This window comes from Labeo rohita, chromosome 17, assembly GCF_022985175.1.
Source record: "Labeo rohita strain BAU-BD-2019 chromosome 17, IGBB_LRoh.1.0, whole genome shotgun sequence".
Lineage (NCBI taxonomy): Eukaryota > Metazoa > Chordata > Actinopteri > Cypriniformes > Cyprinidae > Labeo > Labeo rohita.
In genome coordinates this window covers 896025-910418 of record NC_066885.1, presented here as the reverse complement: position 1 = coordinate 910418, position 14394 = coordinate 896025, and the positions used below count along the sequence as shown (strand labels likewise).

Here is a 14394-nt window from a genome sequence, read left to right as displayed (position 1 = left end):
TTACTAAGTGTTTAATTTTGTATTGTTTTTATTTTAAAATGATATATTTTAATAATTTTGTAGTAATTTTAATTTTTATTTAATTGTACATTTTCTGGTTTAAGTGTTTTATTTTTTTATATTATTTATTTAAATGTACATTTTTTAAATAATTGATTTTAGTTTTATGATTAATGTTTAATAACTCTATTTCTAAACATGCATTTTTAAAAATAATTTTTTGTTTTTTGTTTTAAAATAATTTATTTTAGTTTTACAGTTTAATGATTAATTTTACTGTTTTATTTGTGTTAATCAGAATACATAATTCTTCATTTTACTTTTTTATAATTGCATTTTTAGAATGTTTTTTCATTTATTTTATTTTGCATTTTTATTTATTTCAGTTTTAGTGATTAATTTTTACTGTTTATTTTTGTTAATCAGAATACATTATTCCTAATTTAACTTTTTATAATTGCATTTTTAGTATGTTTTTTCATATTTATATTTTATTTTACATTTTTATGATTTAAATCGTTCTTAGTAAATGTTTTATTTTGATTGATTTTAAAGTTATGTATTGTAGTTTTAAATTTTTGTAATTTACATTTTGTTTTTTTTTTAATTTGGTTCTTTTTTTAAAAAAAAAATAGTTTATTTTAATTTTAGGATTTTAAATTTTAAAGTATTTGTATTTTTTATTATTTTATTTAAATTTTTGTACTTTTATCGTTTTTGTTTTTTTAAATTTTATGATTAATTTTAGTGTTTCATTTCTGTTTTAAAATTATTTATATATTTATTTAATTGTAATTTTTTATGCTTTTGTTTAGAGTTATGTTAATTTAATTTTATGATTTTAATTTAAGTATTTTAATTGTACATTTTTATGATTTTGTTAAGTGTTACGTTTATTTTAATTATGATTTTACTTTAAGTATTTACATTTTTTGTTTTATTATTTTATTTTCATTTTTGTTTTTTATTGTTTTTTATTTTTATGATTAATTGTAGTGTTTTATGTTTAGTTTTAAAAATATTTATATATTTTAATTTTACATTTTTATGAGTTTGTTAAATGTTATGTGTTTATTTTAATTTTATGATTTTACATTAAGTATTTTAATTAGATTTTTTAATTATTATTTAAATTTTGTGGTTTTATTGTTTTTGTTTTTTTTATTTTTATGAATAAATTTAGTTTTTTATGTTTGTGTTTTATAATTATTTATATATTTTAATTTTACATTTTTATGATTTTTAGTTTTTTAATACAGGTTTTTAAAAAATAGGTTTTTGTTTTAAAATTATTTTAATTTTGTTAGGCTTAGCTTAACCCTAACTCTAGGTTTTTATATGATAGATTATTTGTGATTTGTTTTTATTATTATTATTTTTTTGTTTGTTTTTAAGTATGTGTATTTTAATTTTAATACTTTATGATTCATTTTTAGTAAGCGTTTTCATTTTAAGTTTTTAAAATTATTTTAGTTGTGCGTTTATGATTTTTTTATTTTATTATTTTTTTTATATTTTATTTGTATTATTTTTGTTTCTAAATGTGTTTGTTTTAATTTTAAGACTTTATGATTGTTTTTAGTGAGTTAGTGCTGGCTTGTGTTCGTCTCACTGATCCGAGAACAATACGAGACGCAGCAGCCAATGAAAACAGCAGCAGCAGCGTCGGAGGAAAATCTGAACGGTTTCATTTGCACAGATTAGACGAGGGAATACAGCGCTGCAAATATTGCCATTAGACACGATGGATGGTTTGTGATGTCACTGTTCTCTGCTGTAGATGGTGACGGTCTCTCACGGAACGTCCCGAGTCAGACGGAGATGACGCTCATCTACCAATCGGCCGCCTGGATTCTGGCCGGCATCCTGCTGGCCGTCGTCATCTTCCTCATGGTGGCCGTCCTGGTGAACCGGAGGAAGAACTGGGTTCAGATGTCCTGCTACGGCGCGCCCAAGAAGGTGAGCGACTCGCAACTCGTTACTCAAGAACTAACGACGTCATCAGAGCCAGTAAAGCTGGAATTAAGGAAAGTGTTTTGTCTGCCAAGAGTCTCTGAAGAGGAGTCTGCGTCATCAAATTGCAGCACATGAGTGTCATTTATCATCATAATACTAAAACACTCCTGCAAAACAAGTGCTTTTGTCGTAAAGTCAACATCAACTTCATTTGCAGACCATTTAAACTCTGACGCGTTTCTAAACAAAACAATATTTCATGAGGAAAAAAAAACAAAAGGATTTTTTTTTCACTCTCCAACAAATAGTTTTTTTGCACCCCAACAAATCACTTTTTATTTATTTTTTGCACTCACAAACAAATCATTTTTTAATTTATTTTTTGCACCCCAGCTAATCATTTTTCTTAATTTATGTTTTGCACTCAACAAATGTTTTTTGGTTTTTTTGCACTTCTCAGCAATTAATTTTTCTTTTTTTTTCTTTTTTTGCACTGTCCAACAAATCAGTTATATTTTGCACTCCAACAAAGCTTTGTTTTTGTACCCCAACTAATCATTTTTCTTTCTTTATTTTTTGCGCCACCAAATTATTTTTCATTTTATTTTTGTGCACTCCAGTTAGTTCTTTGCACTCCCCAACTTTTTTGCAATGTCCAACAAATTTATTTTTTTGTTTTGTATTTTTTCACCCCAACAAATCATTTTTTTTGCACTCTGACAAATAATTTTTTGTTTATTTTTTTGCACCCCAACAGATCATTTTTCTTTTTTCCACTCTCCACCAAATTTTATTTTTTCATTTTATATTTTTTCACGCCAACAAACCAGTTATTTTTTTATTTTTTGAATTCCAACAAATCACTTTTTTGCACTCTCCACCAAATTATTTTTTATTTTTTTTTTTGCACTCATTTTTCAAATAATTTTTCTTATTTTAATTTGTTTTGTGCTCCCCCAAAAGTTTTTTCTTTAATTTTTTTTTTTGCACATTCTTTGCAAATACAAATTTAAATGTATTTTTTTGTGCTCCCGAAAAAGTCGAGATTAAATGTTGAGAATAAACTCGTTAAATTGCGAGAAACAAGCCATTAATTTGCGAGAAAAAAGTTGTTAATTTGCAGAAAAAAAGTCGTCAAATTGAGAGAAACAAATCGTTAATTTGCAGGAAACAAGTCGTTAATTTGTGGAAAAAAAAAGTTGTTAAATTGCGAGGAAAAAGTTGTTAAATTGAGAGGAAAAAAGTCGTTAATTTGCGGGAAAAAAGTTGTTAAATTGTAAGGAAAAAGTTGTTAAATTGCGAGAAACAAGTCGTTAATTTGCAAGAAACAAGTTGTTAATTTGTGGAAAAAAAGTCGTTTAATTGCGAGAAACAAGTGGTTAATTTGCGTGAAAAAAGTTGTTAAATTCAGAGAAAAAAGTTGTTAAATTGTGAGAAAAAAAGTCGTTAATTTGCAGAAAAAAAGTCGTCAAATTGAGAGAAACAAATCGTTAATTTGCAGGAAACAAGTCGTTAATTTGTGGAAAAAAAAAGTTGTTAAATTGCGAGGAAAAAGTTGTTAAATTGAGAGGAAAAAAGTCGTTAATTTGCGGGAAAAAAAGTTGTTAAATTGTAAGGAAAAAGTTGTTAAATTGCGAGAAACAAGTCGTTAATTTGCAAGAAACAAGTTGTTAATTTGTGGAAAAAAAGTCGTTTAATTGCGAGAAACAAGTGGTTAATTTGCGTGAAAAAAGTTGTTAAATTCAGAGAAAAAAGTTGTTAAATTGTGAGAAAAAAAGTCGTTAATTTGCGGGAAAGTCATTAAATTGCGAGGAAAAAGTTGTTCAATTGCGAGAAACAAGTGGTTAATTTGTGGGAAAAAAGTTGTTAAATTGAGAGGAAAAAAGTCGTTAATTTGCGGGAAAAAAGTTGTTAAATTGCGAGGAAAAAGTTGTTCAATTGCGAGAAAAAAGTCGTTAATTTGCGGGAAAAAAGTCGTTAAATTGTGAGGAAAAAGTTGTTCAATTGCGAGAAACAAGTCGTTAATTTGCAAGAAACAAGTGGTTAATTTGTGGGAAAAAAGTTGTTAAATTCCAAGGAAAAAGTTGTTAAACTGTGAGGAAAAAAGTCGTTAATTTGCGGGAAAAAGTCGTTCAATTGCGAGAAAAAAGTTGTTAAATTCAGAGAAAAAAGTTGTTAAATTGCGAAAAAACAAGTCGTTCATTTGCGGGAAAAAAGTTGTTAAATTCAGAGAAAAAAGTTGTTAAATTGCGAAAAAACAAGTCGTTCATTTGCGGGAAAAAAGTTGTTAAATTACGAGGAAAAAAGTCGTTAAATTGTCAGAAAAAAGTTGTTACATTTCGAGAAAAAATGTTGAGATAAAAAGTTGAGATTAAACTAATTTTTCTTTATTCATATTTTAGCACTCTCCAACTAATAATTTATGTATTTTTTGCATTCCCTAACAAATAAGTTTTCTTTCTTTTTGCACTGTCCAGCAAGTCTTTTTTTGTATTTTTTCACCCCAACAAATCAGCTTTTTTACTTTATTTTTTGCATTCTTCAGCAAATGTTTTGTCAAATTTTTTATCTTTTTTTTTAGTTTCTTTTTAATTTGTGCTCCTCAAAAAAATCTTTTCACCCAATCATCCAAGAATTATTCTTTCCAAACATTTCCTATTCACATCACCTTGAGAAAACAGTACAAAGTAAAATGTGACATGTTCTGTCCTGTGTGTGTCAGACGGTGATCCTGCAGAAACACGTGAACAAGAGTTCGCTGGTCTACATGGAGCCGTCCAGAGAGAGTCAGTTCCAGAGCGTGAAGAGCGACGGCGCCGCGAGCTTCCCGACGGACGCCAGCGGAGAGCGAATGGCCATCCCGCGCGCCAGACTCGCCAACGGACACGTCCAGCGCTAGCGTCGTCTCGCGCCTCGTCTGGACGCTCTTCAGAGGCCCGAAACTCCACCGAACGCCGGCGACTCCTGGAGCTTCGGCCTCCGACCAAGTACTGTGAAGCGACCGACATCTCGTGCTTTATTTCGTGTTTTTGTGATGTCGGGAGCGTCGGGACGGCAGTTTGACAGACGTGGAGATGTTCGTTGCGTTCCGTGATGGACAAACAAACCAAACGGACCTTCAGAGACATTGGTGTGATTCATACGGACCAGAGAAAAGAGTTTTTGATTCTATTCCGAGGCCTTACGGGACAGACGCGTTTCCTGACCTCTCCGGTCTGTTTATTCATTTGTATTCGTTCAAGTGTTTTACTTGTAGTTTGTTGTTAGTCGCTCGTAAGCCTCGTGACGGAGCGGCGGCCGGACTAAAAACCTTCCCTGTGCGTTCGAGACATTTTTGCAGTTTAGTTTCAGTTATTGGACCGAGGACGTTTGGCATCGTGAACAACAGGAAGTTCGTATAACGTTTGAGCCGCTCGCAGGGGATTTACAGCGAATGAAAAATGTACAAAAACCATAAAAATAGTAGAGGAAAGTATCTTATTTATTTTTTCACATTTATTTATTAATACTAAACTCTAGTAAGTGACTGATTTGTGTCTGGTCTGTGAAGTTGCAGAGAAACCCAAAGCTGCTGTACAGATTTTATAAACCGTCTGTGCTTTATATCGCATCTTATTTATTTGATCTTTGCCACGACTCAATAGATGTTCAGCTGTAACATGTACACTTGTTTTTGAAATAAAAATGGATTGTGTGACCAATCTTTGTGTTGTGTTGTATTGCGTTCATTTTATTTTTCCTGAAAATGTTCGTGTTGTCAAACTGAATCACAACTTACTGACCAAGAATCTGATCATTTTTGTTATTTTGGGGTTTTTTTCCCACTTTTTATCAGCCTATAATTTTTTATTTTTTTTACTTTTGGAATAGTAAAATACTTCACTATTTTTTTTTTTTGCACTCTCCAAAATTTTGTTTACCTTTTTGTTTATTTTTTGCACAATTTTTTTTTTTTTTAATTTTTTGCACTGTCCTGTCTCCAACCAGATGAAATAAACATGACACAAGTGTTTATTTTCAATATTTAACAACTTTTTTCTCGAAAATTACCTATTTTTTCTCTAAATTTAACGACTTTTTTTTCCTCTAAATTAATGACGTTTTTCTCGCAAATTAACGACTTTTTCCTTGCAAATTAATGATTTTTTCTCACAGTTTAACGAGTTTAATCTCAACATTTAATCTCGACTTTTTTCTTGCAATTTAACGAGTTCAATCTCGAGATGGTTTTATTTTTTTATTGCGTGGCCCTAATCCTCCGTACACTCCCCAGAGCAAATCATTTTTAAAATTTATTTTTGCGCTCTCTAACGAATTATTTTTTTCTTTTTTTTGTTGTTTGCACTCCAATTTTTTTTGTTTTTTTTGCACTCACAGCAAATTATCTGCTTAATTTTTTTAAGCACTTTCCAATTTTTTTTTTAAACTTTTATTTTTTGCACATGGAAAAACATTTTTTTATTTATCTTTTTTTCACTGTCCAACAAATCATTTTTTGTTTTGTCTTTTTTCACCCCAATAAATCAGTTTGGGTTTTTTTTGCACCCCCCAACAACTCATTTTTCTTTATTTTTTACACTTTCCACCAAATCATTTTTCTTTTAACTTATTTTTGGTGCTCCCCTCAAAAATATATATATTTTTTTTTTTTTTTGCACTGTCCAACAAATTATTTTTTTACTTTTGGTATAGTAAAATACTTTACTATTGGCAAATACTGGATTCAGTCTTTTCATCAATGTTTTCAATTCGAACATATTTCGTATTTCATATTAAAATATATATTTTTTAGAAATGTAGTTACAAAATTATCCACAAATGTTCTGTTCACTCAAAAATGAGACACATGAACTCAAAACATTGTTGTTACATAAAATAAAGCTGAAATTGATTAAATTCATGAGATGAAAAATGTTAAATTTTGTGAAATATTGCTTTAGCAACTAACTGATCATTTAAAGTCCAAGCACTAAAATGACTAATTGAAAATTAAAGTAATACATTTAAACTAAATAGTAACAAAAACTAAAATTACAAGCAAAGATCATTAAAAAAAATAATAATGAAAAATAGCTATTATTAATACTATTAAATATTAATACAAACTATAATAGTAATAGTAACTATAACTACACAGTTTTGCATGTTAAAAAAAAGACAATGTGATACAGGAAAATATTTTATTTCCTTCAGTTGTGGACTGTACAGTATTTAATCATGTCAATAATATGATTGATGACTGGACCCTTCGGATGACACTCGTATCAGGCTTTGGCATTGAATCCGCCGTAGGAGAACAGCTCGGTTGAAGCGTAGAATCTGTAACGTGTTTAAAACGTCCTGTTTCCTTCATTCTTACAGGAAGTGTGTTTGTGTGGGCAGTGAAATTGGAGATCAGAGCAGAATCTTGTAATAATCGTCTCTGTAGCTGTAAAGAACCACCACAGCCACCCTGAAAACACACAAACAACCACACAACGTTAAACTCACATCCTACAGCTCAAGGCATGCTAATAATAATAAAAAAAAAAAAAACTAAAGACTTGATTGTTGATTTTCATCAGTTGTAGAATTTTAGGTGTCATGAGATTTTAGAAATTAAGAATGAAATATTTCACTGCTAGTTTCTATAGAAGCTTGATTCCACCAAAATAAAAACAGCAAACTTACAATTTTGATAAAAAAATGTGACAAGATAGAGATGCTGCATGAACTCCATTCTAAGAAGCCCAAATTGTGAGAAAGTCAGAGAAAAAGTCAAAATTGTGACAAACTTGAATGTTATAAAAAAATTCAAACTTTCAACAGTTTGTAAACTCACATTTGTAAAAAAAATAAAGTTTAAATTGCAAGATGTAAACTCATAATTGTAAAAAAAAAAAAAAAAAAAAAAAAAAAAAAAAAGTATTAATTGCACGATGTGAACTCATATTGTAAATTTGCAATTGTAAAAAAAAAATGTATGAATTGCGAAATGTAAACTCAGATTGTAAACTCACAACTGTAAAAAAAAAAAAAAATGAAATGCGAAATGTAAACGGACTGAAAACTCACAATTAAAAAAAAAATACAAATAAAATAAAATATGAATTTCGAGATTGTAAACTCTGACTGTAAACTCACAAAAAAAGAGAAGAAAAAAGATTGTAAATTTGCAATTGCAAAACCAAAAATTAATAGGAAATTCAGGATGTAAACTTGGATTGTAAATTTTGCAATTATAAAAAAATAAAAATTAAAAATTATGAAATTCTGGATGTAAACTTGAGTTGATGAATTGTGTGATTTGATGAACTCTGATTGTAAACTCACAATTGTTAAAAAAAAAAAAAAAAAAAAAGAGTGTAAACTCAGATTGTGAATTCGCAATTGCAAAAAAAAAAAATTATATGAAATTCGGGATGTAAACTTTGCAATTGCGAAAAAAAAAAACTCACAATATATATATATAAATAATATAAAATATATGTAAATATATAAAAAAAAAAAAAAAATATATGTAAACTCAGATTGAAATTTGGGATGTAAACAAAAAAGTTGATGAAATGCGAAATGTAAACGGACTGAAAACTCACAATTAAAAAAAAAAATACAAATAAAATAAAATATGAATTTCGAGATTGTAAACTCACAATTGAAAAAAAAAAAAGTATGTAAACTCAGATTGTAAATTTGCAATTGCAAAACAAAAAATGTATATGAAATTCGGGATGTAAACTTGGATTGTAAATTCTGCAATTATAAAAAAATAAAAATAAAAAATTATGAAATTCTGGATGTAAACTTGAGTTGATGAATTGTGTGATTTGATGAACTCTGATTGTAAACTCACAATTGTAAAAAAAAAAAAAAAAAAGTTTGAACTCAGATTGTGAATTCGCAATTGCAAAAAAAAAATATATATATGAAATTCGGGATGTAAACTTTGCAATTGTAAAAAAAAAAAAATATATATATATATATATATATATATGTGTGTGAAATTTGGGATGTAAACTTGAGTTGATGAATTGCGAGATGTAAACGGACTGAAAACTCACAATTAAAAAAAAAATACAAATAAAATAAAATATGAATTTCGAGATTGTAAACTCATTGTAAACTCACAATTGTAAAAAAAAAAAAAAAAAAAAAAGTATGTAAACTCAGATTGTAAATTTGCAATTGCAAAACAAAAAATGTATATGAAATTCGGGATGTAAACTTGGATTGTAAACTTTGCAATTATAAAAAAATAAAAATAAAAAATTATGAAATTCTGGATGTAAACTTGAATTGAAAACTCACAAATGTAAAAAAATAATAATATAAAATATGAATTGAGAGATGTAAACTCAGATTGTAAATTCGCAATTGCAAAAAAAAAAAAATATATGAAATTAGGGATGTAAACTTGGATTGTAAATTTTGGAATTGAAAAAAAAAAATAAATTATGAAATTCCGAATGTAAACTTGAGTTGATGAATTGCGAGATGTAAACTCTGATTGTAAACTCACAACTGTAAAAAAAAAAAACAGTATGAAATGCGAGATGTAAATGGACTGAACTCACAATTTAACAAAAAAATACAAATAAAATAAAATATGAGTTTCGAGATGTAAACTCTGATTGTAAACAATTGTTAAAAAAAAAAAAAAAAAAAAAAAAAAAAAAAAAAAGAAGAAGAAGAAGGATGTAAACTCAGATTCTAAATTTGCAATTGCAAAAAAAAATTAATATGAAATTCAGGATGTAAACTTGAATGTAAAAAATAAAATTATAATAATAATAATAATAATAATAATATAAAATATAAATTGTGAGATGTAAACTCTGAATGTAAACTCACAATTGTGTAAAAAAAATAAAAAAAATAAAAATTAAATGTGATGTAACCGCGGATTATATGTTTGCAATAGTAAATCCTCCAACTTGGATTGAAAACTCACAACTGTAACAGAAATTTTTTTTTTTAAACTTTGGATTGATAACTTGCAATTGAAAAAAAAATTATGACTTACAAGATGCAAACCTAGATTGTAAATTGCAACTGTAAAAAATATATAATATATACACACACACACACACACACACACACACACATATATGAAGATGTAAACATGGATTGAAAATTCACAATTGTTAAAGATTAATTGTAAAAACATGAAAAAAGTGTGACTTGCAGGATGTCAACTCAGACTGAAAACTCAATTGTAAAAAACCAAAGTATTGCAAGACGTAAACTTGGATTGAAAACTTGCAATTGTAAAAATAAAATAATAAAAAGCATGATTTACAGGATGTAAACACAGACTGCAAATTTGCAAATCTGAGCGAGATTGAGTTTACAAAATGAAGCAGATTCTAAAGCCGCAATCCGAACAATCGCAAGTCTGAATTGCGAAATGTAAAATCCTGGTGAAAATGAGAAATCCAATTGCGAGTTTTTAGGAGTAAAATGTTGTGCAAATCAGCGTGAATGAAATATGAACAAACCCCCAGAACACAGAGAGGAATAACACAGTCTGCTCATTATCTGCTGCACAATCTCTCCATTGTTCCTAAATGACGGCACTCTGACAATCAACATGAGCTCCATAACACAAAAAAAAGAGAAAGAGCTCACGAGGAAATTAGAAACAACTGTTGAGAGAATCCAGCGAGACTCTATTGTTCCCAAACACACTGATTTCTCCACAGGAGGAGCAAAACCGGGGGTAAAAACGTGTTCATTTCTGGATCACACATGGATTCAGAGAAAGCAGACGTGACTTCAGCACCTGCGCGGAGAAGAAAGAGCTTCTGATGAGCATCAGCGCTTGGATCCAGTTTTATGACCGTCAATAAAAGTGTCTGGAAACACTTGAGTCTCGCTGTCAGATTAACACGTCAGGAAATCCAACTAAACTCTCACACGCTCCGTTTGCCAACACACAAGACACTCCTCATTAAACCAGTCAACACAACCTCGGATAACAGTTAGACACACTGGAAGCTGCAAAGGAAAAAAATGATAAATAAAAATGTGTTATTTAAAATAAAATAAATACTTTCTGCTTTTTTGGTAGAGCTACAAAGGAACAGAAACGTTCCATCATTTTTGGGAACTTTTGGAAAGCTTCTGGAAATTTACTGGACCACTTTGCAACCCTACATGGAAGTCAAAATTATTATTATTTTTTTACTTTAATAAAATTAATGCTCTATTTTTAGTTCAGCAGCTTTTTTATTTAATATTTAGTATTTTTAAGGGATTTTAAGGTACTAGTTTATATTTATGCAGTATTTATGATCCACTTATTATCTGTTAAACACTTTTTAAGCAACTTGAAAATTTAATTTCTAGTCTAAACTGTTGTAAATCTGAATGCTTTTAAGCACAGACTTACATTTAAGTTTATGTTATGAAAAATGCACAAAAACACTTAATATTTGACATGAAATACATACTTTCCAGAACATGTTTGACTTTAAAACTGTGAGAAAATCAAATCTATAAATCTAAAGTTGTGTTCTAAATTTGAGGTTGATTAAAAAAAAATAATAATATTATATATATATATATATACACACCGAAAAATTTGACTTCAGTAGGATTTTGTTTGGGCGCAAAATATTAAAATTATATATATACACACACACTTAATAAATAATATAAATTAATAATAATTTAATAAATAAATAAATAAATATTAATTGCAAGATGTAAAAAAAAAAAATTAATTGCAAGATGTAAACTTGAATTGAAAACTCATAACTGTCATATACATTTATTTATTTATTTATTTATGTATTTATTTATTTATTTTTTATGTATATATGTATGCATTTTTTGTATGTATATATATTTTATTAATTGCAAGATGTAACTTGGATTGAAAACTCATAACTACAAAAAAAAAAAAAAAAAAAAAATCTATATATATATTGTGAGATGTAAAATTGGACTAAAAACTTGCAATTAAAAAACAATAATAATTGTGAGATGTAAACTCGGATTGTTAACTCAGACAGCTAGTTTCCAAGGCGACATTTCAAATATTTATTAAGTTTAACTTGATGTACTAAAACAAATAAAACTAAAACAGAAAAAAAACTTAATAAAAAACTCAACAGACATATTTAAAAACAGCAAAAACTAATACAAATGACAAAAAAAAAAAAAAAAAAAAAAAAAAAAAATATCAATCAACAAAATGACTAAAAATGTCACTAAAATGAATATTAAAGCAGAAAATGCACAAATAAATTCTACAAAAACTACAGTATCTCAATGATACTAAAATAACACTGCATTATATAATGTACTTCTACAATCTGAACAGTATTTCTAGGGATAGTGCACCCAACAATGAAAGACAATGACTTGCTTTCTTCTGCTGAAAAAATGAGGTTTTGAAAAAAATAACACTGGACTTAGAACAACAAAAACAACAATTAGACTTAAACATATAATATTTGTTAAACTTTTAATAAACTGATGCTAAATTAAGTTTCATGATTTTAATTGATTAGACATGCTCTTTGATTAATACAATTTAATTTAACCATTAAAAAGGAATACAGAAAAATTGAAACAGAAAAAAAATTAATTTGGAAAAAAAAAAAAAAAAAAAAAAAACGGAATTTTGGAAAAAATAAAATGGATTTTAAACAGGGATTCAAATGAATCTCTGATTCATTCGAATCATTCTCAGTGGTAAACACAGTTGTTCAGATCCATTTACACCTAGAGCAATAACTAATCACTTTCACAATGTTTTCCAGATCATGATGACAAAACTGCAGTGTGAGCTTATAATAAACAACACGATCATCATCTGATGTGGATATGATTATAGATATTTGTCTTTAAGCTCATTACCTTTTGGAGATCTTGAAGTGGTGGATCTGCTCACAGATGCATTTGAGGTACCGCTGTTTGGGCAGCCGAGAGAGAAGCGTCTTCACGCTGAAGTTGAACTGCTCCTCGCCGTCAAACTGAGAGACAAACGACAGCACATTCAGCGTTAAACACTCCAGCTAGCACAGGAAAGACAAGGAATCACTCATTCGATGGGTAGAAATTAAAAAACACAATATGTAAGAACCGAAGTTATGTTGAGACCTAAAATGAATCCATTTCTAACAGATTATCGAGAGACCTGGCTGGAGTAGTGTCATTTTAATCAATTTTTAATGCATTTATTTGATCAAAACTACAGTAAAAATAGTAAAATATAATTATAATTTAAAACAGCTCTTTTCTATGGGAATATCTGTTAAAATGTAATTTATTTCTACGATCAAAGCTGGATTTTCAGCATCATTACTCGTCTTCAGGGTCACATGATCCTTCAGAAAACATTCTAACATGCTGATTTGCTGCTCAACAAACATTTATGAATATTAATGTTGAAAACAGTTGTGCTGCACAATATTTACGTGGAAACAACAGGCAAGTTTCCCATCCAGTTTTTGGCGATGTTTTGTTATCGACAAAGAGAACATGCGTAAAAAAAAAAACACCCTGTTTCTGTCCAACTGGCTTTTTACCTATAAAATGGTGTGCGTGATGATGTCATCCCTAAAAAACGAATTGTCGCGTATGTTTTGGTGTATCACTGTTTCCATTCATAATTTCATTTATTGCATAAATTACGGCTAGTAGTCTGTTCATTCATTTGAAACAAAACTTTATTATATAGGCTCTTATTTAATTGCATAGGCCTACATTAAATTATTTTTATTAACAAGTGTAACAGACCTTTTTAAATAAAGAGTTAAAATAAAGATTTTTTTTCTTGTACTTAGTCCTATAGACTATTTAGCTACTTGAGCATCAAGCAATATTCATAAACAGGTGCAGTTGTATAATTATTATTTTTATGATTAACTTTATTAGACTGTATTGGAAATAGAGCTCTTTTTGTTCATTTTGGTTATTTTATTTCTCCTAACCAACAACCGACGGTCGTTAAGCCATTATTACCCGTTAACCGACAAGACTATGTTAAATTACAATTACGTAGCTGTGACTTATTAAAAATACCTACATTTGTTTTCCAGGGATTAATTTTACACACACAACAATCAGCGTAAACAACAGAACATGAGGATTCACATAAAATATAATAAAGCTATATATAAAAGAAAGAAATAGGCTTAAATGCAAAATGTATTTTTTCTAAATAATAAATTTACAAAACGAAAGAAAAAGCCTGCAACAAGTATCAGCCTATATGCAGAATTTAGTTTTTGTGATCCTGTTTGTTTCCTTTATTTTACAAAAGCACGGTGTTTTGATGTTATTGTGAATGTACACAAATAAAATATTTTAAATAGTTTTTTCAATAACGTCATACTCTTGTATGACCACAAAAGGAGTATTGTAAGTTGTTTTCACTTTTATAAGGGAAAACAAACAAACAAACAAAAAACAACACAACGCAGCCTGTTCATTGTCATAATAAAATAC

The 14394-nt window shown here is 28.4% G+C and overlaps 2 protein-coding genes across 5 annotated transcripts in view; one reads left to right on the top strand and one right to left on the bottom strand.

Annotated features, from left to right (window-relative positions):
• Nucleotides 1-5657, top strand: part of LOC127179958 (cysteine-rich motor neuron 1 protein) — a 66296-nt gene extending 60639 nt beyond the window's left edge. For all 3 annotated transcript variants that reach the window (XM_051133807.1, XM_051133805.1, XM_051133806.1), the window contains 2 exons: nt 1781-1959; nt 4679-5657. In XM_051133807.1, the coding sequence (XP_050989764.1) occupies nt 1781-1959; nt 4679-4855 (356 nt within the window). In that variant the 3' untranslated portion in view covers nt 4856-5657. The remainder of the gene's footprint in view (nt 1-1780; nt 1960-4678) is intronic.
• A 1659-nt stretch (nt 5658-7316) lies between these two features.
• eif2ak4 (eukaryotic translation initiation factor 2 alpha kinase 4) overlaps nt 7317-14394 on the bottom strand; it is a 66223-nt gene continuing 59145 nt past the window's right edge. For both annotated transcript variants that reach the window (XM_051132597.1, XM_051132598.1), the window contains exons 38-39: nt 12802-12917; nt 7317-7408 (exon numbers count right to left, since the gene is read on the bottom strand). In XM_051132597.1, coding sequence (XP_050988554.1) covers nt 7351-7408; nt 12802-12917 — 174 coding nt within the window. In that variant the 3' untranslated portion in view covers nt 7317-7350. The remainder of the gene's footprint in view (nt 7409-12801; nt 12918-14394) is intronic.